The sequence below is a fragment of the Talpa occidentalis genome, unplaced genomic scaffold (genome assembly GCF_014898055.3).
Source record: "Talpa occidentalis isolate TD23 unplaced genomic scaffold, MPIMG_talOcc4v2.1 talOcc4.5, whole genome shotgun sequence".
NCBI lineage: Eukaryota > Metazoa > Chordata > Mammalia > Eulipotyphla > Talpidae > Talpa > Talpa occidentalis.
In genome coordinates this window covers 40,013,324-40,040,705 of record NW_023604861.1, presented here as the reverse complement: position 1 = coordinate 40,040,705, position 27,382 = coordinate 40,013,324, and the positions used below count along the sequence as shown (strand labels likewise).

The window sequence follows — 27,382 nt, the reverse complement described above, 5'->3', positions numbered from 1 at the left end:
TATCTGCGCTGCAGAGTCTGTGGGCAGCTTCACAATGCTGCGCCACCAGGGGAAGCCCCATAAGTCAGGGTTTTTTTTTTTAAGATTTATTTATGCATACAAGAGCTGGGGTGTAGGCCAGAGGTGCACGGATAGGGGATGGTGGTAAGATGATTCATCAGAGACAGTGTAGAGAGCAGAACAGGCAGATTGACTGAAACACACTGCTAAGGGGACCAGCGGGCAAGAGAGGAGAGGTCTGCTGCACCATGTGGGTTAGCTTCCTGGCCAAGGATCGAACTCATGCTGCAGTGGCTGCGGATAGCATCATAGTGCCGAGACCATCAGTTTCACTCACAGAAGTCACTGATCTGCCTAGGGTTCAAATTTGTTCCTGTCTTCACCTACTAAAGTTCTAGCTTCTGTGCTTTACTCTGTATCCTTAATGCTTCAGCTATTCCCACCACATGGTTTCCCTCCTTCCAACTGCATTGTCACCTCTGCCTTTCCTCCACACATACTTTATCTGGCAAAGTGTTTTAAGACTCAATTCTGGGCCTCCCCGGTGGCGCAGCGGTTGAGCGCTGGGTTGCGAAGCTGCCCGCGGCCTCTGCGGCCCCGGTTCGATCCCCGGCTGCTCCCCAGCCACCAGAGGAGGGTCCCACATGGCGCGCAGACCTCTCCTGCCACCTGCTGCTCCCCTCAGCAGTGTACTTCGGTCCTTCTGCCTGCTCTGCTCCCCGCTCTGGCTCTGGTGAATTCTCTCACCCTCCCGCGCTTCTGCCTGTACCCAATGCATGTATAAACAAACAAATAAATAAATAAATACATAAATAAAAATACATGCCTCTTTAAAAAAAAAAATATTAAAAAAAAAAAAAAGACTCAATTCTGTCATCCAGTTAGGAAGGTTCCCTCAACCTCCTGTATATTTGCCTTTCCTTTGTGGCACCACCCACACTTAGTGGCATATTTTTAATCACTGCACACAACACTCTGTGCTACCATAATCTCTCTTTCTCACTAGACAGTAATCTCAAAGGGCTATTCATAGTTCATTACCACTGGAGACAACACCAGTCACTCACTGGGCTCTTTTTTTTTTTAATTTAAATTTTATTTTTATATTCCCCATACAATTACAGCCCCCTTATTTTGACCCCAATCCCTCCTTTCCCCTCCCCCCACCCCCCATAGAGTGTCTCTGGTTCATAGTTGTTTGTTGATTTTGATATTTTCTTTCTTATAGTTATTCTTTTTCCTGGTCCCTTATTTAAGTTTTCTAGATTCCTGCTATGAGTGAGACCATCCGGTATTTTTCTTTTTCTTTCTGGCTTATTTCACTGATCGTGATCCCTTCCAGCTCCATCCATGTTGCTGCAAATTGCATGTGTTTATCTTTTTTGAAGGCTGAGTAATATTTCATGGTATATAGGTACCACATCTTCTTGATCCAGTCATCTGTTTTTGGGCATTTGGGTTGTTTCCAAAGCTTAGCTATTGTAAAGAAGCTATTGTAGAGGAGTTTCTTTTTAGCTCTTCTGCCCATTTTTTGACTGGATTATTTTCTTTGCTGTTGTTGAGTCTCATCAGCTCTTTGCAGATTTTTGTGATCAATCCTTTATCATTAGTGTTGGGTGCAAAAATGTTCCCCCAGTTGGTGGGGTTTCTCTTTGTTTTTGTTATTGTCTCTTTTGCTGTGCAGAAGCTCTTTAATTTGATGTAGTCCCAGCTGTTTATCTTTGCCTTCACTATCACTGCTTTGGGTGATGTGTCTGTAAAGATGTCTTTGATGACTCACTGGGCTCTTAAATAAATGTTTATTGCTAAAATTCAAGGACTAATTACTAAAATGCTAAACCAAATTGTTGTGCCATTAAGAATTCCTCCACTATCTCTGTATCATTTACAGTGTTGTAAATCAATGCTACCTCAATTAAAGAAAAAGATCAAGTTTCTCCATTAGATTGAATTATACTCAACAATTAAAAGAAACGAACTATCAACACATATAACAATTTCCATGACTCTAAATTAGGCTGAGTGAAAAAAAGTCACCTACTGTCTGATGCTGTTAACATAACATTTGAAATGACAAAATTATAGAAGTGGAGATAGGTAGGTGGGTTTAAGGTGGACGTGGAAGGGAAGTAGTTATGACTATAAAAGGGCAACATGGGCCTCCCTGGTGGCACAGCGTTTGAGCGCTGGGTTGCAAAGCTGCCCGCAGCCTCTGCAGCGCGGTTTGATCACGGGCCACTGGCGAGCATCCCACATGGTGAGCAGATCTCTCCTGCTGCCCGCTGCTCCCCTCAGCAGTGTTTAATCAGTCTGCCTGTTCTGTTCCCCACTCTGGCTCTGGTGAATTCTCTCACCCTCCTGCGCTTCTGACTGTACCCAGTGCTTGTATAAATAAATAAATAAATAAATAAATAAATAAATATTTAAAAAAATTAAAAAAGAAAAGGGCAACATGAGGAATCCTTGTTGTGGGTCTGTGTGATGAGAGAACTGATCAGTCTCTTGACTGTCTGTATCAGTAATCTGGCTGTGAAACTGCGCTCTACACTTGCAAGGTGTTATCACTGAGGGAAAATGGGTAAGGCATACTTGGTGTCTCTCTGTATTATTTCTTACAACTGTATGTGAACCGACAATTATTCCAAAATAAAAAGCTTAATCAGAAAAAAAATCTCCCACCAGAAAGAACAGAGACTTCATACACTCCAAACTCTTTTTTTTTTTTTTTTTTTTATTTGAGAAGGACGATCTCAAGGCAGTGCCCTTTGGGAAAGGCATCTCTCATCATCATCATGTACATCGAGATCAATCATTAATCTCAGCAAAGTACAAAAATACACACATCAGTGACTTCCGTACAATAAATACATAATCATGCATCCCACAATAAAAGGCACGGAAAACCGGTCACTTAGTAGTCATAAAAATTACTAGCTACATTAACAAAGCCACCCAAATTATCTGTATAAGGAACTGTAACAATATATTCCAAAGGTGAAAACACATAAAACATCTTTAAAATAGTATGCAATAAATATCTCAATTGTTGTATATATTTAAAAAATTATGCCATTGTAAACAGCATGTAAACAAACAAAACTCACGTTTCTTACCATTATTAAAAGTAATTAGAGCCAAAGTTATAACCTCTGCTCTGTCAGGTATATTTCACTGGCAAGTGTGCTAAGCAGTTAAAAGTTTCACTCTTTTCTGCAGCAAACAGAGCCCACTGTGTAATAAATAAACACAATCTGCATCTTTCAGACACAAGTACAAGTTTTACAACAGACTACCAAAATGTAGTAAATTTTTAACTATAAATAATATGACAAAAGTGAAATTAAAACTATCTTTTGCAATGTAAAGGACAAAAGGAAGTAAACTGCTATGTTTTTAATACGATGATAAACAGCCAATAACTACTGATTATATTTATTGAAAGGTAACAAGAATATGCTGAACATAAGGACAAATGTCCAGCATCTGAGCCTCCTTTTGTGGACCCTTTATAATGTAGAAAAAAGAGTAAAGTTGTATTAAACTAAGAATTTTTTTTTTTGCTAGAGAACAAAGAAATGGTTGATACTTTATGCTAATGGGAAACAGTTCAAAATATGCCTATCACAATGTAACTATACATACAAGTAATGTCCTTCCACACTTGCTAACAATAAATATAAAGATATTCTTTTCCTTCTCAAAGAAACCCTACTGCCTAATCATCAAGTATTTAGAGAAGTTAATTTTTTTTAATTCAAATATTTTTGTTTGGGTTCATCTGTATATCAGTGTTCTGAGGCACACAAATACTAGCTGTGCATTGACCTGCTAAATATTATTTCTTTCTACTTCCATTAAATATAATCAAGATGGAACCATCAACCCATAACTTGGAGTGGAGCCTTTCAAGTATACCAGAAAGCATTCCCTTAAAACTTTCCCCTCTACTGCGGTTCACATGCATACCTTATGTATTTTGGTGAGTTACTAATCAGGATCTATCCCTTCTTAAAATGGACCTGAAATTTTGCTCATATTCGATAATACTGTTAGTCACTTGGGTCACATATAGCACCTATGGTTGTGGAAACAGGGTTCTACGGGATTGATGAAAGATGTAATTGACAAGTGATGGTCAAACATTAACTGCAGATGACCTAAAAATACAAAAAAAAAAAATTTCACATAAAAATTGGATCACTTCCTTATTACAGAGAATTTGGTCAGTTTTTTATTGGAAGGAGACTACTCTGAAATAACCTGAGAAATACTTGTTTTTAAAAATGCCCTCCCTAATTTGAAGGGATATATACACTCCTATGTTCATTGAAGCACTATTTATAATAGTGCTAATGAAAACAATTTAAATGCATAAGGACAGATAAGGTGATAAAGAAGATGTGGTAAATATACGCACAGGAATATTACTTCACTATTTAAGAAATGAAATGTTGCAATTTGTGACAACATGAATTGAATTGGAGAGGACTACGCTAAATGCAATAAATCAGAAGGAGAAAGATATGCATCAGATGGTTTCATTCTCATGTGGAATATAAAGAAACAAAGCAAAGGAACAGACAAACCAAAAAGCCCCCTAAAATCTGACTGCACAGCTAAGGCTATCAGAGGAAGATGGTAGCGAATAGGGAGCAAAGGGTAAGTGCGGGGGTGGGAGGCCTAATGAGCTATGGTGAAAGGCTCTTGGGGCTTTGGTGGGATGTGTGGTGTGGCATGGGAGCATACCTCTCAAAGGTGTCAACCTACACCTCTAAAACAAAGTGTTACAAACTGTTACCTCAGTAAAAAAATAATTTAATAAAAAAGTCCTCTAAATTTAACAAACTGTCGAAAAACAATTATGAAAACAAACTTGAACTTTACCAGACAAGAGCTATGCCTTATTTCATTTGTAGCCTCGGCATCTAATCAAGTACTGAGTACAGAGAAGATAGGAAAATGTTCATTAAGTGAGGGAAAAAGAGGGCATTTAAATTTAATTATATGCATTTTGGACAACTATTTAATTTTAGAAATTATTCACTTCTAAGAGTTTTTGGTGTAACATTTGTCATAATTTTGAGACATTTTAAAGGTTTTATAGAATCACAAAAGGAAAGCAGACCCCTTGGTAACAATTTTTAGTTATTATATTCCACAAGGGGTAATAACTGTGGCAAACAAGACTTCTTACATTTGAATAAAAAATGAATAATCATACACTAGAAATGACTTGAAATGACACAAATTCAGTTTATATCTGTAAGCAGGATCTAACTAATGTCATAGTTAATCTTCATTATGCAAAATCACATGTCTATTAATTAGGTCCCTGTGAGAAGAAAATTTTCAGAAAAATAATTTCTTGTAGTCACTGTATCAGTCATTCTGAAATCATCATTTAGAGATCTGTCTTCATGAAAAGTAAGCTGTGTCATTAAGACAGGTCAGAATATCATGCTGATGAGTTCTGATTCAGTTTTTTCCTTATACCATCAGTTTGCACTTTACACCTTCTTATAATTTCAACATTTTCAGGGGAGGGAGATGCAATAAGAGCTCCAAGTTATCATATTATGTTACAAAATTACCAGATTTAACAAAGAAATCTTTACATTAAAGATCATAGGGTGGCTGACTTTGAATGTCAGGTATAAATAGTCAATATTCCTTTACCCTCATATATAATTAATGATTTTAGCTAGGTCATTTGAAATGATTTCTTTTAATGACACTCAGATTTCCATTATGGTAGTAATTAAGATAATCTCTAGTTTCTTTACAGAAAATTTTGAAGGTACTTTGCACGAGGGAGTATCATCGCACAGAGACCCAGGCTTGGAAGAAACAGCAAAGAATCTATGCAGAAGTCACTTAGTACAGATGGTACATTACATCACAGGGGAAAACAAGGTAAGGGAGTCCCATATTCCAATTTTTCAACCACTGACTTAAGAAGACAATTTTCCCTTTGGAGAGTTAGTCTAAGAAAAGACTTGATACACACACACACACAAAGCACTGCTATCAAATCGCTGTCTGGAGGTGAGTATTGAAAAAATAAAATTATTCTAAATTTCTGAAGACTTTAGAAGTGAGTTCTTAGCATATTCTCAAATGAATAATATGAACTTAAAGCATCCAGATGAAAATACCATGACTGACTCTGGTACAGATAGTACTATTAGAACTGCACTTGTCTTTTAAAACTGAACATCAAGGAATATTAATTTGGACTTTTAATTTTAATGTTTACATATAAATTGACAGAGGAAAGAAAGGGCAGATTTAGGTATGATGCATACTTAGATAGTTCCTCTTGTAAAAGAAAAATTACCAAATACTTATAGTTGATAACATTGTGTGCTATTTCTAGTTGGGGAAAATGAGTCACCAAAACATACAGCTTTGTAGAAAGGACACAGTCACTGATCAGATCCCATAAACCCTCACTATTCCCATCTCCAGAATCACAGGATTCAGCTACTTATAATATTGTAATTTTTAATAATTTTCTCATTTCAAATGAAGGATAATCCATCATTGCTAACAAATTTCAAGGCTTAAAGCAAGATCATAAAAATCTCTTTAGTCTGCAGGGTATGTTCTAATCCACGTGTAACTGTGTTCTCTAGGAACTAGCTTAAGCTCTTCTGATTATTTTTCCCTGTATCACCTAAGTTGAGCAAGATCAGATATTTGCCTCATGTAGTAAACACAAATGACCAGATGATCCAAACTACCTTGTTCAACAAACTACCCCTTCTTCAACAGAACAAGGGGCTCCCGAATTCACTGGCTGTTTTGATAAGATACAGAAGTAGTGTCAGACTTCACCAGTGGAACATTTTTTTGTCTGTGTGGTACTGTGCCTATTGTACTTCCCACAAGTATTTTGTATTTCTATAAGGTTAAAGACATTTATATTTATTATATAAAGATATGCTCAAAGGATCCATTTCCAAATCTTTCCTGCATTGCCAGATCAAGCTCCTATTTCCTTTAATTTCCATGTTTCTAACGTATTTTCTTTTCCCTACCTTCAATAATTGCATGTACTATGGTAAAATGAATATAAAACTCTTTAAAATCATAATAAACTAATTCCTATTTAATCTCCTACTGTACTTCTTAGATAATTCACAATTCATGTACTGCTTATACTGTAAAAACAATAAAACAGTTGCATTTAGGGTTTGTTAAAGCAATTTCTTTGGTATATAATACTGCCTCAGCTTAACTCAGAATAGCTTTTTTGTCTTCCCCAAAAATATGCAATTTTATTCTGTTTTGTATGTTGTGACATTCTGTTTTAAATTTTTAGTTTTTTCAACAATTGATTAAGAATACTCTTAAGCAGAAATAATTTAAAAATCCAATTGAAATCACATTAACTTAACTGAGAAAACAAAAAACTAAACTACTACCTTTCATATCATTATTTGTGAACCAGTCCAAATGCAAATGTGTTAAAAAATAGACTCCCGAGAATCAAAAGCTGGCCGGTACATGCTTGTGACATTTTTTCTTTTAAAGATCAAATTGGCAGTATAATCACTGAGAACTCATTCACTCGAAAACTGAAAATTTACTCTAGAAAGTAAGTTCTGACCTCAGGATAAAATATATATTGGCAAAAAATAACAAAATAATCCTAAGGCTACATTAAATTCTTATATTGGTGATTTCATTTTGGCTTTACATCTTTATTCCATATGTATTTTTCAACATTTAACGAAGTTCCTATTACTAGTCAGTTACCTATGATGGTAAAGAATACCATTTTTTTCTTTTTGTAAGGAAAAAAGTTGGGCATCTGTTTGACAGAAATGAGTACTTCAAGTACATAAGTAAATAGTTAACAGAATTGTGTTACTATACTCTAAGCAACAGCATAACAAAGAGCTAGAATATGCATTTTGTATACAGATTAAGTTTCACAACATAATAAATAAATGCACTGATTTATACAACTTTTGAAAACCTTCTACTGATGACTGAGTAATACTATTATTAACTTTGCTGATACCAGCACTGCCTCATTTAGAGATTTGAAGGTAAAATTCCTGCCTTAAAGCCACAAAATATACAAAGCTGGTTTGTTATTGAATATTTCGTCTGCCAAGATTCCAGCAAATTAAAATACATCTTGGCAGTTTGAATCACCAGCATAATTATTTTGGTATAAAAAGATAAGAAAAAATTTAATATGAAAATTAATAAGACCAGTAAAAGGAGAAACATGTTGTATAAATAGACATTTTAACATAAAAGTGAGACTTTTTATCTTACTTAAAAGGAAGAAAAAATTTAATACAACTTACTTGAAGATTTGAAAATAATTATTGTATTTTCCCAGCTCTAGATAAATATATTACTCCGATTTATCAGTTATAGTCATCTTCATTATACAATATATAACTCACAAAACTGGGAATGTTACAATGCCAGAGCCTTTTACAATACTAGTTACCAGTTACCAGAACTGTAAGAAATCTTTAGCTACATTTCAGCTTAATACTGAGAATACAGAAATAGATATGGCTAAGCTATGGTAAACAATAGTGCAATCAAACAGTAAGGACCACAAAATAGACTCTTTTTCCTCTTTAGCTTGTATATCTAACTGCATTGATCCTATGTCAGTGGCATTATCAACTGAGTATGAAACTTTAATGCATTTTAAAAGTAACCTTATGTTCCTTTAGATTTAGTTAATTTACTCTTGAAATGCAGTTCCTATGAAATACCAAGACTATTTATAAATTCCTATACAATGAATAACTTGTAGCTGCAATGAAATACTTTATGTAGGGATTTAATAACTTAAGTAGTGGCTTGGTTTCTATTTTTCCAACTAAGGTTTGGAAGTGCATAAAAATTCAAAGAGTATAAATATATGTAAATAGAATATCTTAACTACATAAAAGGAACTAATCTGTTCACCTATATTAGTAATATAGGTTTATCTTTATTATTGTTACTGAGTTTAATACAGTCTCAGTTACACTTCTGTTTCAGAAAATAACAAAAAGTATTCAAATAGGTACAGTCCAGCTGTCTTTTAATCTCTCAGTTCTCTGAAATGATAAACCTTTAGAATTTTTTCTTCTAACAGCCATGTCTCTAAACAAAACTTGAAGAAAAAAATACAGAGAAACAATAATAAAGATAAAAATCAATGTGTTGCATATTATAAAAATCAATAATCATTGCCTTTTAGATTGTTTGGATGTTTCTTTAGAAAGGCATCCTATTGCAAAGGCATCCTATGACCCATCTGACACAGCTTGCTAAATAGAAGTCACTGAGAAGATGCCATAGCAGAGACAAAAAAAAAAAAAAAAAAAAAAAACCCAAGCCCCAACATACTTGGCATGGGACAGCCAGAGGAATGGGAGAAGGACGCAGCCAGACACTGTGGGAAGCCCCCAAGGAAGGTAGGGGGCAGAGGCTAGGTGTCAAGGTTGTGACATCAGTTTCACTTCTCAATCTTCTTTTCCACTGATTTAAGGAACTTGGTGTTATAAAACCACCACATGCATCTGAAAAATGTAGGATGAGTTCATTTTGGGAAGAGGGGAAGGGCAGATTCTAGATGTCAAGGTTGAAAGATGCAATATTTTTATAGCTTATTGAAAAGCTACATCCATAAAGAATTCACAACTGTATTATATGAAAGTCCACTATATGGTCAGCCCAGTTTGAGATAATAAATAATTTAGTTGAGAAGTGACATACAGGGGTTTCCTCTATAATTTTCTAAGTCATAGCTTTGGGTGACTATTTCCTTCCTCAATTCTTGTTAAAATAACTTCATGAAGGTTAAAGTAGTGCTCTCTTTATTCACTAAATTAAGCTAACATTCTCTAAGCAGAAATGTGTTGGTACATTATATTGGTATGTAAAAGTTGTCAAGTGATGAATTATTGATAATTAGTCATTGGAAATATCTTATAGAAATATTTTCCATTTTGAGGGTCAAGAATATGACTTACTTTTCAGGCTTACTTACTATTTGAAAGAATTATTAACTATCTGAAAATCAAAATAAGTTAGCAAAAAACAGATCATAATTTAGTAAACATGCCTTCCTTGAGGACTTTAATGATACATTCATTTTACTTGTACTCAGTTTAGTTTTGTTTTTTTTTTTTTTTGCATGCCTAATGATTCATTTCATGGGTGTGTGCTGCTGGATGTCCTCCATCATGAACTATGTCAACAGGATGATCTACTGATAAGAAAAGTAAAATGTACAAGTTGTAGAAGTCTGACAGGTCCTTACTTATCTCAGTACATATTCTTCTGCAATGTCCCCTGTGACTTAAGTTGTGTACAAGTGAGAATGTCACATACAAATCAGATTGAGCAAATGTAGATTGTAGTGACTTAGATGTGGGGCAAGGGACTGGAGAGAGGCCAGCTGTGTCCCATTCTAGCTATGAAAATATGGGATAAGTAGGGCTCAGGGAGAACCAGAATTAGGAATAAAGATTGAGAAGAAAATTTAGCTAGGGTGGTGAGTATCAGCTAGTTTCTTGGAATAGCTGGAAAATGAATAGCTAACAGTGGGCTGGGTAGTGAGCTTTTCTGAGGCTATTTTGAAGATCTCACATCCCTAATAGCTAGGAGAAATCAAATATATCTATCGGGTCAGTTGTAATCACCTGATGAAGTTAAAAGGAAGATTTTTGATTCAGTAGGTCTGGAGTGGACCTGAGATTCTGATTTCTATAAGCTCGCAGGGGATAGGGGTGCTGCTTCTCTGTGCACCACATTTTTGAGCAGCAATGATCCACTAGTGTTCTCCGGCAGAATTTTTGCCATGGTGGGAATGTGCAACATATCTATTGTCCAGTATGGTTACTGATCGTGTGAAATGTGTCTAGTCAGCTAAGAAACCAAATTTTTAATTAAATTTGATTTAAATTGCCACATGTGGCTAGTGGCTATGGTACTGGATGGCACAGATCTAAACATTCACAGATCACTTCTTAGAGCAATATATGTCATGGTCCCCAAATGATCTAATCAATCAGTTCATTTAGATTAGCAAGTATCTTTTTATAAATGTAAAACTAATTTCTTTAAATGGTTTTCTCCCTATTACTTAGCTAGATGACTTACAACTAGTGCTTAAGGTGAGGAGATGGAGTCATTTTGTGGGACAGTCGATGAGGAGAGGGCAGCATGCTGCCCCATGAATTTCAGAAACCCTCACTGTATTGTGCAGGTGAAAGAACAGAAAGTCAGGGAGTGGGGAAGAATGTCAGACAAGGAGGTGGGAAGACACAAAAAAAAAATATCGAGTCCTCCAAGAAATTTTACTTCAGCCTGACCTTTCCCCCATCCTCCTTGAGTCTCCCTCAGGAAAGTAAGATGAAAGGAGAGTGGATATTAGCTGTGATTTCCCCAACTCCCTTTAAAATAATCCAACTGCTTGGAGCTTATTGGGGAGGAAAAGTGGGAAGGACAGCTGCAGAAGGAGTCAGAACGTGCTTTCCACCTTAGCTTAAACATGGATCAAAGTACAGAGGCCCTCCCTGCACTCCCCAGACCTGTGATCAGGTTCCATGGAGAAGCTCTTCCTACTTTTTTTTTTGGTAGTCCTATCAACTATAAGCAGTCGGTTCCTTTGTGACACCGACAAGGGGCCTGAGGAACTTCTGTGGACACCATCATAGCAAATGGGTACCTGTGATGTCATTTGGTGCTACACAGTCTTACACACAAAACGTATAGGAAAAATTTAACTATATAAAAATAATGAAAATTATCATTTTAAAGAATTTTCCTCACCCAAAATTTATTTGCAGAAAAATTCTAGTTAACTAAGGATTCCACTAAGTGAGGTTTTGCAGCATATATGAAAGATCTTACCTAAGCATGAAAAGATCAACACCTAATAAAAATACCCAGTCATTTACACCTTACTCTTAAAAGGCTTGAGGTGCTATCTTTTCCACTGGCAAAGAGGTATTTAGGAAAGTGAAAACTCAATAAAGATTGTTATGCTAATTCCTTTCCAGAATTCCTTGCTCTGTGCCCCCCATTTTTTCTTTTTTGGTAGAGCTGAGAACCTGGCATTACCACTTTTGAGCTCACAGGAAAGTGCTTGGGAGAGCAGGGCACCAAGCAGGATGGGACTGTAAGATGGACTAACTAGAAAAGCAGACTTTTGATTTCATAGGTATGGAAAATTAAATCTATTAAGTGAGTAGCTTTTCATACTGATACGTGACTTGATATAATTTCCTTTGGAAAATTTCCATTTGTTCACAACTTAGGTAAAACATATAGTCAGATTTGGTCAGAAACTTCTTAAGTTTCTTTATTTTTAAGATAGCCTCATTTGGGGATTTTACTGATAGTCAAATACTCAAGTTATAAATAAGGATAAAGTGTCAGATACTTAAACTCCTTGCATAAAATGTCTGACAATAGTTCACTTTAAAGGTTCCTCCATTAATATTTCTCTTTAAACATTTGGCAAATAATTGTCTACAAAATATAAGAGTATATCTCAAGACTACATGTATGTTAGTGTGGTCATACATATAAATATAAGTGTATATACATGTGTGTATATGTATACATGTACATATATGTGTGTGTATGTTTACATGTGTATGTGTAATGTGTGTGTACGTATATCTACTGAGCACCTACCTAGAAGGCTACTTTATGAAAATTGTCAGCACTGGGTCAACTTCTGGTTTACTTCTCTATGATAGAAGATTTCCAAATATTATAATTCACTTTTGGTATATACTGTTTTAAGAAAGTTTAACTGAGGACATTTTTGTGATCTTTTTGATATGGATGCCTTTGGCTTTCAGAGATTCGATCCTTATAATGTTAACTCCTAATTAGCTACATTGAAGTATAGTAGTTTAGTAAAAGAAAAATAATATCCATTTGATAGGATATAAGAATCAAATGAAATAATAATGATGATTTAAAGCCCTTAAGAAAAAATTTAAATCTTTTTTGTTAGGAAGGTCATGTCAAGAGTCACTTTAGCGAGTAGATGGTTCTTGATGACCAATCAGTGTATAAATCTTAGCTGAGATATGGGAAAATCCTGGGATATCAACAGTCTACCATAATATAAGTGCACACAGAATATTAAACAATTATTAAAATTGAAAGACAAGTAAGACAAATGGTTTGGAAAAACTATAACAGCTTTTGTTAGGCAACAGAACACATAATTTTATGAAAATATCTAGAGAATTTTCTTAATGTGCACACCAATGTTTATGACAGGTTGAAATAAAATTAGCTTGTGTAAGATTTTTTTTTATTATGGCACAGACACAGGTTCACAAATTCTTAGATACAGAATATTTGTGGAAAATTCCACATCAAAGAAGAGAAAAGTGCCTTTAGCCAACAAAAAAGTACTCAGGTAGTAATAAATTAAATTCAATTAAAAACTGACATTAAAGCTGTTAAAGTGTTAACAATATTAGATGTGACATGCAAGAAAAAGAGACAATTCAGGCAGGAGCTTCGTGCATTAGGATTTGCATTCATTCATAGTATTTGAGGGGTCTAAACCATAATCTTTGAATATTGATCCCCAGAAATCTGATGTGATATCAATCTAACATTCAAAATACAGCTCATCTTATAGCTTAACCTACTGACCAACGATCTTAAAGAAGAAGTCAATGCCTCTAATAATGAAACCTAAGAAATTTTAGCCACATGTTCTTATGCATTGCACAGTAAGAATATTTCATCTGACCAGGTTGAAAGAAAGTACGCATTTTGCAGTTCCACCTTTTAGATGAGGCAATTGTCTCAGATTCCTCCTACCATTTTACTAATATATTTGAACATGTCAAGTTGGCCCAATAAGAAAATGGCTTCATGGAATGTAATTATTTGGCACAAAAATAGTTTCTATTACTCAAATCAAAATTTTCACCCATAGAAAATATCAAACCATAGAGGTGTTTCAGTGGTGCTTACTTCTCCAGGCAGAAAACTACAAGGACAGCCATTGCTTCCAAGCACTTTGTATTGCGTGGCAATTCTTTCTCTTCCAAGGAATAGCACCAATGTGATTACACCTCAGACTGGGGAGTACTCCTTCCAAGTTCCTTAATTCCCTGGAGAATTCGCTTCATATGACCGACCTTCGGTATCCCCAGGTCCTAAAAAAGGGAAAAATAGGAAAGGCAGAGAGGAAGGGAGAGAGGGAGGGAGGGAAGGAAGGAAGGAAGGTTGGTTTAATGATAAGAGAAAACTGGAGACAAAATATTTAACCAGCAAGTAACATAGTTAGCGTTTGGTTCATTTATTTTATTTTATAATCAGTGTTTAATGTGGTGAAAGTTAGAAAAGTGCGTAAAACAAAAGTAACTTGACATTGAAAAATTACCAACCAGTAAAAAATAAAACACATCTTATGCAAACTCTTAAATGTAATATCTTCATAAATTATATACAATCACAGTTCTTCCAGAATCAAAATTAGTTTATTCTTTTTCTTTTCCATCTAAAGGAAACTCATGTCAAACACATGTTGACATGTGACAACAGGGTATCCACATTTATTCCTAAGGCAACAATATATTTACTTGATAAAACATTAAACTTAAAAGTAGGGCTGATCCTAACAGAAGGCACCACTCCCTAAATTTGGAATGTAATTGCATCTGTAGATGCTTTTATAGTTTTAGTTTGAAATATATAAATATTCTTTATAGTTTGTAATGGATATGTATAAGAAATTACTTAAACACAGGAATCTATGGGTTGATGCTTTTCTTCCAAACATTTTTGGCTTCTTTCCCTCAGAACTCTCTTTGTTCTTTAAAGAACTGTATTCCTAGTGGGTATCAAGAATTCAATATTTAATTTTCAGAAGCCAATGATGATGGCAGAATGTACATAAAGCACAGAACAGACTGTTGGCAAATAAACAGTTATTGCAGGAATGGATGAAATCCAAGATAGCCATAATATTTCCTATCTTAAAAATTAAAAGAAAGGGTTAAAAGTTCCAGAGATTCCAGGTCATCCACAATCATTAAGGCAATTATACATTTCCTTAGTGTGTGCTGAAATAGTTTAAGGCAAGACCAAATATGAGAGAAAGGTATCAGTGCTTGTTACCTAAATTTGTAATGAAAAAGTCTAGTTCCAAGCCCTGTAACTTCTTTAAGTATAATGGATGTAATCAGTTTGCTTATATGTGATATCAAATAACTTCCTTTCAAAATAGTCTGAAATAGTTGAAAATTAGCAAAAAAGATGACTTCCAAGGCAGTCTAGAAAACAGGATTGTAAGATATCACACGATTACAAAGAGAGATTTCAAATGGTCATTTTTTTTTTTGTAAATTAAGAGCACTGTTTATTTAAAACTTATTTTTCTCCAATTTATTTATTTTTAAAGTTTGTTTATTTTCTTACATCATTCTTCATTTTTGGAGAGTATTTGATTTCTCCCCCCAGATGTAGTCCCTGTAGTTCTCCTCGTGCTCTTCCCTTTCTTCTTTTTTTTTTTTTTAGGTCTTTATTTATTTATTTATTTATTTATTATTTATTTTTAATTATAAATTTTATTTTTATAGTCCCCATACAATTGCAACCCCCTTATTTTGACCCCAATCCCTTCCCTCCCGCCCCCCACCCCCCATAGAGTGTCTCTGGTTCTTCGTTGTTTGTTGATTTTGATTTTTACTTTCTTATAGTTATTCTTTTTCCTGGTTCCTTTTTGACCCTCCTCCCTCCCCTTCCCTTGCTGTATGCGTCAGATCTATGGTCAGCTTCCAAGTTTTGTCATTTTCCTGATCCTTTGTTTGGTTTCTCTATTTAAAAAATTTTAAATGAAATAGTCCAAATTGTTTTAAGTCCACACACCCATCCTCCCTCTCTCCCTGCTTCTTTCCTCTCCTACTCTCCATATTCTTTAGGGGCTCTTTGAATTTTTTAGCAGCAATGCTACCAAATCCTTCTGGAAAATACCTTCTAAATCCTTCTGGAAAATACTTTTTTCATAATCAGTACTCTTTACAGGTTTGATATAATTTCAGGGTAACATTTTTTTTTTCTAAAGATTTATTTATTTATGCACACAAGAACTGGGATACTGGCCAGAGGTGGCGGGGGCAGGGTGGTGAGATGATTCACCAGAGACAGAGTGAGGAGCAGAACAGGCAGACTGAAACACACTGCTGAGGGGGGCAGCAGGGAGACAGGAGAGGTCTGCTGTGCCATGTGGGTTGCTCCCTGGCCAGGGATTGAACTCGTGCTGTGGTGGCTGTGGATAGCTTCATAGGCTGCATCTCAACCCCCTGTGCCACCAGGGAGGTCCCAGGGTAACATTTTTATAAATTTAACTAACCTAGAAAAATATCTTCTCCTATGACACAGGTCGTCCACAATTAATCTTAAAGCAACTATACATCTCTTCAGTTTGTGTTAAAATAGTAAGCTTTAAAACAAGGCGAGGACCTCCCTGGTGGCACAAGGGGTTGAGCACAGCGCTGTGAAGCTGTCTGCAGCCTCTGTAGTGCGAGTTTGATCCTGGGCCCGGGAGCTACCCACATGGAACAGCAGACCTCTCCTGGCTCGCCTGCTGCTCCCCTCAGCAGTACACTTCTGTCAGTCTACCTGTTCTGTTCCCTTCTCTGTCTCTGTGAATCCTCTCACCTCCCACACCTCTGGCCTGTACCCCGGTTCTTGTAATCATAAATAAAGAAAGCTTTAAAAAAAAAATAAAACAAGGCTGGCAAAATCCTAGAGGAAGATGCCAGTGCCCTTTACCTAAATTTGGAATGCAAATGCATTTATCAAAACAATTGCATTTTAGTCTTTGACTTGAATAGAACATTTAAATATACTTTGTACTTTGTGGTAACATGGCTGATTAAGAAATATAGTTCATATTAAACACTTTTTTTAAAGATTTAATTTTATTTGTTTATGCATACAAGAACTGGGTTAAAGGCCAGAGATGGGGAGGGTAAGAGGATTCAGAAGAGTTAAAGGAGCAGAACATGAGGATCCACTGAAATATACTGCTGAGGGGAGCAGCGGGCGAGACAGGAGAGGTCTGCTGTGACATGTGGGTTAGTTCCCTGGCAGCGGAGCAAACCCATGCCACAGTGGCTGGCGATAGCTTGACAGTGCTGAGACTTTAACCACCACCAGGGAGACCCTATACTAAATACTTTTTAAGGCCATATTCACATTGTATCCTCAAGAGTAAGACTTTTTAAAAAGAAATCAGCTAAAACTTGGTAGACAATTATTTACTTTCCCACATCACAGATTATGGAGATGGGGGCCAAGTCTTGGATCCCCTCAGGAAAATACAGCGCCCTGAGTGGCTGTTACATCTTAGGGAGAATATCAATTTCTGGTCACAGCATTAATAACTCCTGGTTAAAACTTCTTTGGGAGAGGCAGACTCTACTCAGAACCACTATTTTGGTACAATGAGCGGCATGTTTTCCTTAGAGTTATGCTAACTTCTTAGCTGTATTGCCTTCAGTTTGTGCTTAATACCTCCACGTGTTCTAGGAGTTCAGCTATGTTGAAGATACACCAGGACATTTGTTATATCTTTCTCAATTTTATCATATTCCTTATTATTCATGTTTTTTCTTTGAATGAACTAGCCTAATTTTTCAGAAGTATGCTTTGTAGATATTCAGTTATCTGTCCAGCCACACATATACAACTTTGCAAATGGAAACAAATAAAAACCGAACAAACAAAAATCACTGTGTTTTTACCATTTTCTTTGATGTCCCTCACTTTCTTCTACTCTCTTCCAGAATGGGAAATATTGCAATAATGCATTTGTCTGCTAAACTACATTAAAAATGTATTTTTTCCTATTCCCATCTTTAGAGTGTGAAATTGCTATCTCTAATTGTTTTGGTCATAAGGAAGTCACAAAGGAGACAAGATTTAAACAGGAGACATCCCGGTGACAGGCAGGGGGGAAGTATACCATAAAAGCATAGATCTCTACGATGAGAAAAAGTTTAGACGGATGGGGTAGAGGCCAGTGAGATATCAGTGACCTCAAAGCAATTTGAATAAGTAGGCAGAACCTTATAGGCCTCATAAAAGTGTGATTTTTTGTTCTAATAGCAATAAGAAGCCACTGAATGGCTTTAAGCAGAAAAGTAATATTAAAATATCACTGGTTACAGTGTGGTTAAGGGACTGCAGAAACAAGAGTAGCAGGGGAAGGGCTAGTTAGGAAGCTGCTGATCTTGCATAGGTCAGTAATGGAGGCTTGTGGAAAGGAGATAAACAGAAGCAGATGTAGATTTGGTGATGGGCTTGATGAGTTAGGTGGAAAATGATAGGGGAAAAGAAGATGTTAGTAATGACCTTGGTTTCTCTGGCTCAAGCACCTGGAGAGAGAGGGATTATTTACTAAGGCGTAGAACTTACAAGGGGCAGAATGGAGGTGGGTAGGAGATCAAAAGCTTGATTTTGGACATATAAAGATTGATATTATCAATCTTATCTCTGATATTATCTCTGTGTGATAGCCAAGTATTAAGTAGCATGGCTGATATAATACCACAGTTGACAAATGGGGTAAGTGTTGGAGAGAGAGACTTGTGAATCATTGGTATATTCATAGACAACATTTGAAGCAATGGGAATGGAGAAGATTATCTAGGAATAGGTAATCCTTCACATTTAGAGACTTTATTCTGGAGGTCCTACTCCTTCTGACAGTTATAACTACACAGAACAAGTTCATTCTCTAGTTTCGTGGTTTTGTATTATTACATAAGACGCTGTCTATAAAATTATCTTCCTTTTCCCACTCTTCCATGTTTTAGAATAGGACAAAAAGTCCCATGAAAAGCTAAATAGAAAGTTTACTAAAACAATTCTTAGCCATCTCCTCTCATTCTTATTCTTCTTCCTAGTCAGGCTCTATCACTCTAACTTTGAATTAGTATATACATGAGCTTTGTTTTTTCATTCTGCAAGTATCTGTTTCACTCACTGTGTGTGACTGAGCGCGCGCACACACACACGTAAATGCACACATACCCACATTCTTTTCCTTAAACATGTGCTTAGTCATGGCAAATGAAATACAAACTTCCAGAGGGCAGATACCATGTAAGAGAAGCTGGTCTGATACATTGATCAGTAGCTATTTAATAAATATTGCTGTCTGCTAAGGACATTAGGAGCTACATAAATATATTGGATATAGGGGTCTCCCTGGTGGAGCAGCGGTTGAGCGCTGGGTTGCAAAGTTGCCCGCAGCCTCTGCAGCGCCAGTTCGATCCCCGGCCACCAGAGAGGGTCCCACATGGCGCGCAGATCTCTCCTGCCGCCCGCTCCTCCCCTCAGCAGTGTACTTCATCAGTCTGCCTGTTCTGTTCCCCACTTTGGCTCTGGTGAATCCTCTCATCCTCCCGCGCTTCTGACTGTACCCAGTGCTTGTATAAACAAACAAACAAACAAACAAACAAATAAATAAATAAATCTAAAAAAAATTGGATATAATGGTCTATTACATTTATTTTTTTTTGGTGCACTCATTGCATATTTTGAAGTCAACTTTTGCTTTACAAATTCTAGCGCTGTTTATTTTACTATGTTTCAGATATAAGACTTTCAACTAAAATAATTAATCTATTATTTTTATTATAAATGTTTAGGTATAAGTGGCATTCACTTTTGATGTGCTGAAACTATAACTCTGCCTAATAAAGATCTGTACTTAATAATCCCCATTATCTATTCAAACATCTCTACTAACATATTTGTAGATAAAGTCACAACAGTTTATAAATTTGTTAGGCATTAACTGAACCATAATTCTATGGATATTAGAACTTGGTCTATAGGCAAGGGATAATGCCAACAAATGTTGAAGGCTTTGTCACTTGCATATCAGTCAGCGTTGGAATTCTAAAATGGCACCTTGTGATAAGAGAATATAACATGACAAAATTCTATTCCTAGCCCTGGGACAGAATGGCTACTTTGATCATTTTGATACAGTGTCCACCCAAAAATTAAAACAGAATTGTTGCATATCATGAATTAATGACTTTCTTTTCCCATCATAACTGATGAGTTGCTTTCTAGAAAAAGCATGCTGTAATGTTGACTTCATTGATGAGCGAAAACAATACATTTCTTTTGAAAACAATATAATCTTAAACAGTCATAGAAATGAAATTTGCATTTGTTGGCCTAATGTTCATGTGACCTATGAAAGATCAATTTAGAAACATAACAAATCCTGGGATTCTAAGTCAATGCAAAGACTCTCATATAGTTCCAGATAGTAGAGGGGTTTTATTATAGGCATTCTGAATTAATTTTTAGTTGTTAACCTTACATAAGATTTTTTATTCATTGTCAGCAACAATTATTACCTTTCATGCTGATCCAATAAAATGAGTTTATGAAAACATGATTTGGAAATATTAGCACAGGGACAGCCATATAAATGGATGCAGGAAGAAATTAAGTCCATGCTGAGCTTTAGCTGTTAATAGTGGGAGAATGATTTTAACAAGAAAATATTGTTAACATTCTTGTTTAAAAAGCATACAAGAAAATTAGACCACAGGCAATGCATGTTAGATTACTGCATGTTTTGCATAACATAAGCCAAGCTATAAGCACATAACAGCAGAGGTGCAAGAGAAAGGATTCTATTTTGCAAGAAAATTTTCAAGAGCAGAAGAGTAGCACAAAAGAAATACCTTAAGATCTCGCCTTTCCAGATGCAAAAGTTCAGCCCCTCTGATGTCATGACGAATGAAGATTTCTTTGTATTCTCCCAAATTGAGCAGATCCAGCCAAGCAGCAACTTCCTCTGTGCCCCATTTCTGAACTACCAAAGTTAAGAGCAAAACCCCCTTAATTTCTACATGCTCAATGCATTACAAAGCAAAGGTTGGCCAAAGAAGATGCAAACTAGAGTACAGCAGCAGCAGTGCTTGCAAAGGAGAAGGTTAACAACAAAACTGTAATTCCATTTTTCCATGCAGGTTGTGGACATCATTCAACATAGCACTCTGACTACACAAAGACATTCACAGCTGTGTACCCGTGCCTTTAGCCTTTAATCAATTTCATTCGTAAAACTACCCAAACTACATAATATGCATAAAAATGTATTCCTCATGATTTGGATCAGTAGTGCAAGGTCTATATAAGTGTTGATGATTTTCTTAAGACCATCTACGAAACTAGTTGCAAAAGAGCTACAAATGCTAATTCATAGTTAAAATCTGACAAAGTATGCAAATTTACACAGATTTTTCTGTTTCAAGTTTTGCTGATTTCATGCATTGCTTTTTTTTTATTCTAATACTATTGATAATTATAATTATTGGCAAGTATAGTAAAATGTTGATAAATCAATTTAACGTCATTTAAAGACTTAATTCTGCTAAGATAAGGTGGATTGTTAATTTTCAGTATGTAAAATCATTCCTTTATACATTTTACTGCACATCAATTTAATAAAAGCCTATTTATTTGCAATATTTGACTTTAACATGCCCTTCATAGCTGTTTTATGATTGTCACAAATAAGGACATAATGAGAGATTTTAAATGAGAGATTTATAGATTTAATTAAAAGAGATTTATAGATTAAATTAAAGATTTATAAAATGATCTGATTCTGAAAGGCAACTGCCATCATATACACAAAACTTGAAGGTGCTTTTGCACTATAACAGTATTATAAATTAATCTCTAGAGGAAAGCAGAATGGGGACTAGAAAGAGAACAGCAAAGAGAGGAACTAATCTTTGACACAAGTGTCAAAGTGGATTGTCATTCAGGGGTTGAAATGGTGTAGCACATCCTTAAACAGGAGAAAGAGAGTAATACATTTTTAGGTGGAGAATATATTTAGTGAGTTAAAGGAATAAATGAAAGTTTCTATGTTCCTTTTATCAACATAATCCTGATTTTGAACACTGAAGAAGAAAAACAAGTTACATGCTGATGCCTTGAACTGCTGTTGTGTGAGATAAAGAACCATCTAAACAGAGGCACTGACACTCACCCAAGTCAAAGCAACCAAAACTACCTGGCTGCCTCCTGTGCTTCGTAATTGCAGCTCCCTGCTGTTACCTGGACATACTTTAGGGATGATGATTTTTAAAATTATTATAAAGTGAATATAAAATAAAGTTCACCCTTTGGACCATTTTATAGTATAATATTCATGGCATCTATTACAATTTTGGCAATGATCTTCTCTAGCTAGTGATCTCAAAGCCTTGCAGCACCTCACTGATAGCACTTTAATAAGATATTTTTCCCATAATGTTACAGTCTTCCTCCTAGTATGGACCACCTACCAGACTGGGAACTTGTCTTCTGCTTCTGAACCTTTTCCTTTTTAAATTTTGGCACTATGCGAAATACTGTGCTCCTGTTGTTTCTCTTGGTGCAATCCATAGGAGGCTCCTGTCAAGATGAGCAAGAAAAACATTTTCTCAGGGTATACACACAATATAGTTGAACAGTGTTAACTTCTTCAAAAAAAATTCATAATAGGGCCTCCCCGGTGGCGCAGTGGTTGAGTGCTGGCTGCGAAGCTGCCCGCAGCTTCTGCAGCGGCAGTTCGATCCCAGCCACCGGGGAAGGTCCCACATGGCGCGCAGACCTCTCCTGCCGCCCGCTGCTCCCCTCAGCACTATACTTTGTCTGTCTGCCTGTTCTGCTCCCTGCTCTAGCTCTGGTGAATTCTCTCACCTTCCCGCGCTTCTGACTGTACCCAGTGCTTGTATAAATAAATAAATAAATCTTTAAAAAAAAAAGTTCATAATATTCCATGACACTGAAAATGTACTAATTCCTGTAGGATGCCTTTGTTCACATAAAAGCCTTTCCTCACTCATTCAAGAACAGAACATTTGAGAACAGTAGTCACAATTTATTCTTTTTTTTTTTTTATTTTTTATTTTTTTTTTTTAATAGAGGCATGCTTTATTTATTTGTTTGCTGGTTTGTTTGTTTGTTCTGTTCATACATGCACTGGGTACAGTCAGAAGCGCGGGAGGGTGAGAGAATTCACCAGAGCCAGAGCGGGGAGCAGAGCAGGCAGAAGGACCGAAGTACACTGCTGAGGGGAGCAGCGGGCGGCAGGAGAGGTCTGCACGCCATGTGGGACCCTCCTCCGGTGGCCGGGGAGCAGCCGGGGATCGAACCGGCGCCGCAGAGGCCGCGGGGCAGCTTCGCAACCCAGCGCTCAACCGCTGCGCCACCGGGGAGGCCCCACAATTTATTCTTTTATCTATTTTTCAAAAGATATGTTCAGATTCTATAAAGAATCATAAAGTCAACCTCTAGAAAGAAACAGAATTTTACATACCTCATCCTCATTTGGGTGCAAAATATAATAAAGCCAAGGGATCTCTGTTAGTTTCTGTAACTCCACCTCCACAGAATGTAAGGCATTGGATACACGCTCTTCATGTGGTGATTCCAATTGCTATTTACCAGCGGATTAAACGACAACAACAACAAAAGAGAAAATAAATAAAGCAGGTTCAGTGACAAACCTCAACTAGAATAAATTGGTTGTTTTTTTTTTTTCTTTTTTGTGGGACCCTCGCTGGTGGCCAGAAATCGAACTGGCGCTGCAGAGGCTGTGGGCAGCCTCGCAACCCAGTGCTCAACCGCTGCGCCACCAGGGGAGACCCTAGAATAAATTGCTTTGACTGTGAATATCTCATCGCTTAGCTTGGTTGTTTTCTTTTTATATAAAGAAATAGCAGGAGGGCCTCCCCTAGTGGCGCAGTAGTTGAACACTGGGCTGCAAAGCTGCCCGCAGCCTCTGCAGCGCCGGTTCGATCCCCGGCCACTGGGCGAGGGTCACACATGGCACAACAGACCTCTCCTGCCGCCCGCTGCTCCCCTCAGCAGTGTGCTTCGTCAGTCTGCCTGTTCTGTTCCCCGCTCTGACCCTGGTGAATTCTCTCACCCTCCCGCGCTTCTGACTATACTCAGTGCTTGTATAAATAAATAAATAAATCTTTAAAAAAAAAAAAAAAACAGGAAAAAAAACACTTTTAAATTGAGCTAATTAAAAAAAAATCTGCATAGCTTTATCTTTATTTCTCAAAGATGATATAATGCAACTTTGATCATTTCACAGAAAAATTATTGCTTTTGGTATTTTTTCTATGTAAGCTCTTCCACTCTCTCCCCTGCCTCCTTCATTCTTGCTCATCCTTCCTTCCTTCTCACTCCACGCATCCATTCACCCATTCTGCCTGCTTACATTAGTGAGTAATCTCATTGTTCTACTTATTTGTAGCAAAAAATCCTTTTGATTTTCATAGGTCACTATGTGAATAAGTAATAGCATTTAAAAAAAGGGTCAAAAACATGTCATATAGATCCAGCAAGTCCACTCCTAGGTGTTTACCCAAAGGACACAGAAACATCAATTCCAAAGAGCACCTGCACCCCTATGTTTATAGCAGCACTGTTTACAATAGCTAAGCTTTGGAAACAACCCAAATGCCCAAAAATAGATGACTGGATCAAGAAGATGTGGTACATATATACCATGGAATATTACTCAGCATTCAAAAAAGATAAACACATGCAATTTGCAGCAACATGGATGGCGCTGGAAGGGATCATGCTCAGCGAAATAAGCCAAAAAGAAAAAGAAAAATACCGGATGGTCTCACTCATAACAGGACTCTAGAAAACCTAAATATCAACCAGGAAAAAGAATAACTATAAGAAAGAAAAAAATCAAAATCAACAAACAACTATGAAGCAGAGACACTCTTTGGGGGAGGAAAGGAGGGATTGGGTCAAAATCGGGGTTGCAATTGTATGGGGAATATAAAAATAAAAAAAAAAACATGTCATATAAAAAGAAATGCTTGTCATAAGAATCTCGTAGAGAATTAAAATAATAGGTTTGGGAAGAAAAAAACAACCACCATGAATCTCAGAAAAAAAAAAAAAAAACTGTGATGAAAAACTGTGGTGAAATTCAGGACAAAGCTAAAAGCTAAACTTTGTTATCTGGAGGGAAGGTCTGGGGTACATTCAGGTGCACCGCCCTTGGATGGGGGGTGAAAACATTAATGAGAATCTGACTGGTCATCTGTTGTCTACACTAACCCCCCTGAAATAGTTATGGAAAAGCAAGGACAAATTTAATTAATGAATAAAAATGTGAAACAAACACTGTTAGGTATAGAACTGGCAGGGAAGTGGCCAGGTTGTCGTCCAGGCCTTGTTATTAATGATCCATGCAAACAAAGAGGGGTTAATTAATTTCAGGAGTCATAGCTTCCTCCTCATTAAGTATAGATTGTGTTTAGATTATTTCTAAGGTGTCATCCAACTATTCAGTACTTTTATAAATTACGTTAAAATTGTAGAGAACTTACATATAGTTTCACAGAATTTTAAACTGAAAGTTCAGAATGTTACTGTTTTTTTGTTATGGACATTATTTTGCCCCCTGTTATTCAATGTAGCTACCATTTATATAATAAAAATAAAATATGGAGATTCTCCACCCTGTCATATAAAGTTTACCACTTTCCTTTTAGTCTAAGAATATGTGTTATAAAACTGATATAATGGTTATTACATATTTATCCTGGCAGCAAAACGAAGAGCAAATTTAGGCGCTCTCAAATATTGATTCTCTATTGTCCTATCACTATTGTTAATGATTTTGACACATTCTGACTGAAACACCTATATTTGACAATGATGGAAGACCCATCAATATTAACATAATAGGTAGATATTAATCAAGTAACACTTAATGGGTACTTTCAGTGTAAAGAACCAGAACAGAATTAGTTAGATTTCTAGTTGTCATCAATTAGAAATTACCTTAAAAGTATTTTAAATAGGGCCTCCATAGTGGCACAAGGGGTTAAGCACAGCACTATGAAGCAATCTGCAGCCTCTGCAGCACGAGTTCGAACCCCCAGCTGGCCAGGGAGCTACCCACATGGCACAGCACACCTCTCCTGACTCGCCTGCTGCTCCCCTCAGCAGTGTATTTTAGTCAGTCTGCCTGTTCTGTTCCCCGCTGTCTGGTGAATCCTCTTACCCCCCGCATCTCTGGCCTATACCCCAGCTCCTGTATGCATAAATAAATAAATCCTTAAAAAAAGTATTTTAAATAACACAAAGTGTATAGTTTCTCTGTTCCTCTACTGGGACCAATGTCACGGCTCACTGGATTTTCTATAGTACTTACAGAAGGACAGCAAGAGGATTCTAATAACCAACTACAAAGAAAATATTCCTATTGTTTTTATCAAGAGAGAAAATGAATGTTTCTTCCTAAAAGTTTTTGGTTTTTTTCATGGTCAAAGCAGAGACAGTTGCCTCTTGATGCAAGGAAGTTTCAATTCAGTTTCTTCTGCAGGTGGGTGAGCAATGGATTTCATGTACTTAAACTTTGATTTAAGTTTTCTTCTCAGATCAAAAGATGCTCCAAGGAGAGCACTTTTCTGGACCTCAATCAAACAGAAATTCCAACCAGAGTCACTTATTAGTGAGACTATTGTGACACACATCTCCTTTTCCCACTGTGCCAGATGTGATGACTTTTACTATCACTTCTAATTAGGTATTTATTTTTATCAAGCAAGAGATAAAATTATAGTCAAGAGAAATGTTTTAAGAGCATCACTTATCAATTACTCAGAACTGTTACCAGAAAGAAAAAACAATAGTTAATGCACTAGGCTTTCTACAATCACAACAGCATGTGTGGAGAACCCACAATTGAACCACTAGGTGGCGAAAAGACCTTATATAGAAAATGGTGAGGGAAGGTTGACAAGGCAAAGATTCTAGGTAAATCAGGACATCGATAGGCTTCTAGCACTTAGACCTCAGACCTGTGGATTGTGTTCAGATTCAGATTTGATTACCAACATCCATCGGAGTCAATCCAACGATACAGCTAGTTCTTGAAATTTAGTCCTTGAAACACTGATTCTAGAAAATGTCATTTACTAAGCAAATCTAGAGCACCATTATCAATCATATTTCAAGACCTATGATTTTCCCTACTATACCACAACAATGAGTTAATGAGAATCTGAAGAAAGTTTACTGTAATTTATAAAGCTCAAATCTCTTAAATGTTGATTGTGGAAATTTCATAGAAACATGATGGTATGTGTGAGAGGAAATCTCTCTTCCTCCTGTTAGCCTGATTCATAACTTCTAGGTTTGGCCATATGTTTTCTTGGAGGCAAAAGCTAGGTGAAGAGAAAGCTCCTCTGAGCTCTTCTGAAGGAAGCCAGCAGGCTGCTTCGGCTGGCATTCGAATCTTACAAATGCGTGTTCCCTAATGAAGGTAAGACTGATATATTTATTTCATCAC

The 27,382-nt window shown here is 36.5% G+C and overlaps 1 protein-coding gene across 8 annotated transcripts in view; it reads right to left on the bottom strand.

The window, feature by feature from the left end:
- Positions 1-2,748: 2,748 nt before the first annotated feature.
- The window catches only part of DGKH (diacylglycerol kinase eta), a 154,169-nt gene continuing 129,535 nt past the window's right edge, over positions 2,749-27,382 (bottom strand). For 4 of the 8 annotated variants that reach the window (XM_054701539.1, XM_037526944.2, XM_037526945.2 and 1 more), the window contains 4 exons: positions 23,366-23,485; positions 22,350-22,458; positions 20,733-20,863; positions 20,191-20,512 (listed from right to left, as the gene is read on the bottom strand). In XM_054701539.1, coding sequence (XP_054557514.1) covers positions 20,396-20,512; positions 20,733-20,863; positions 22,350-22,458; positions 23,366-23,485 — 477 coding nt within the window. In that variant the 3' untranslated portion in view covers positions 20,191-20,395. Of the gene's footprint in view, positions 9,546-13,521; positions 14,169-20,190; positions 20,513-20,732; positions 20,864-22,349; positions 22,459-23,365; positions 23,486-27,382 lie in introns of those variants that run through there. The other 4 variants (XR_005128304.2, XR_005128303.2, XM_037526941.1 and 1 more) reach the window with 4 other exon arrangements.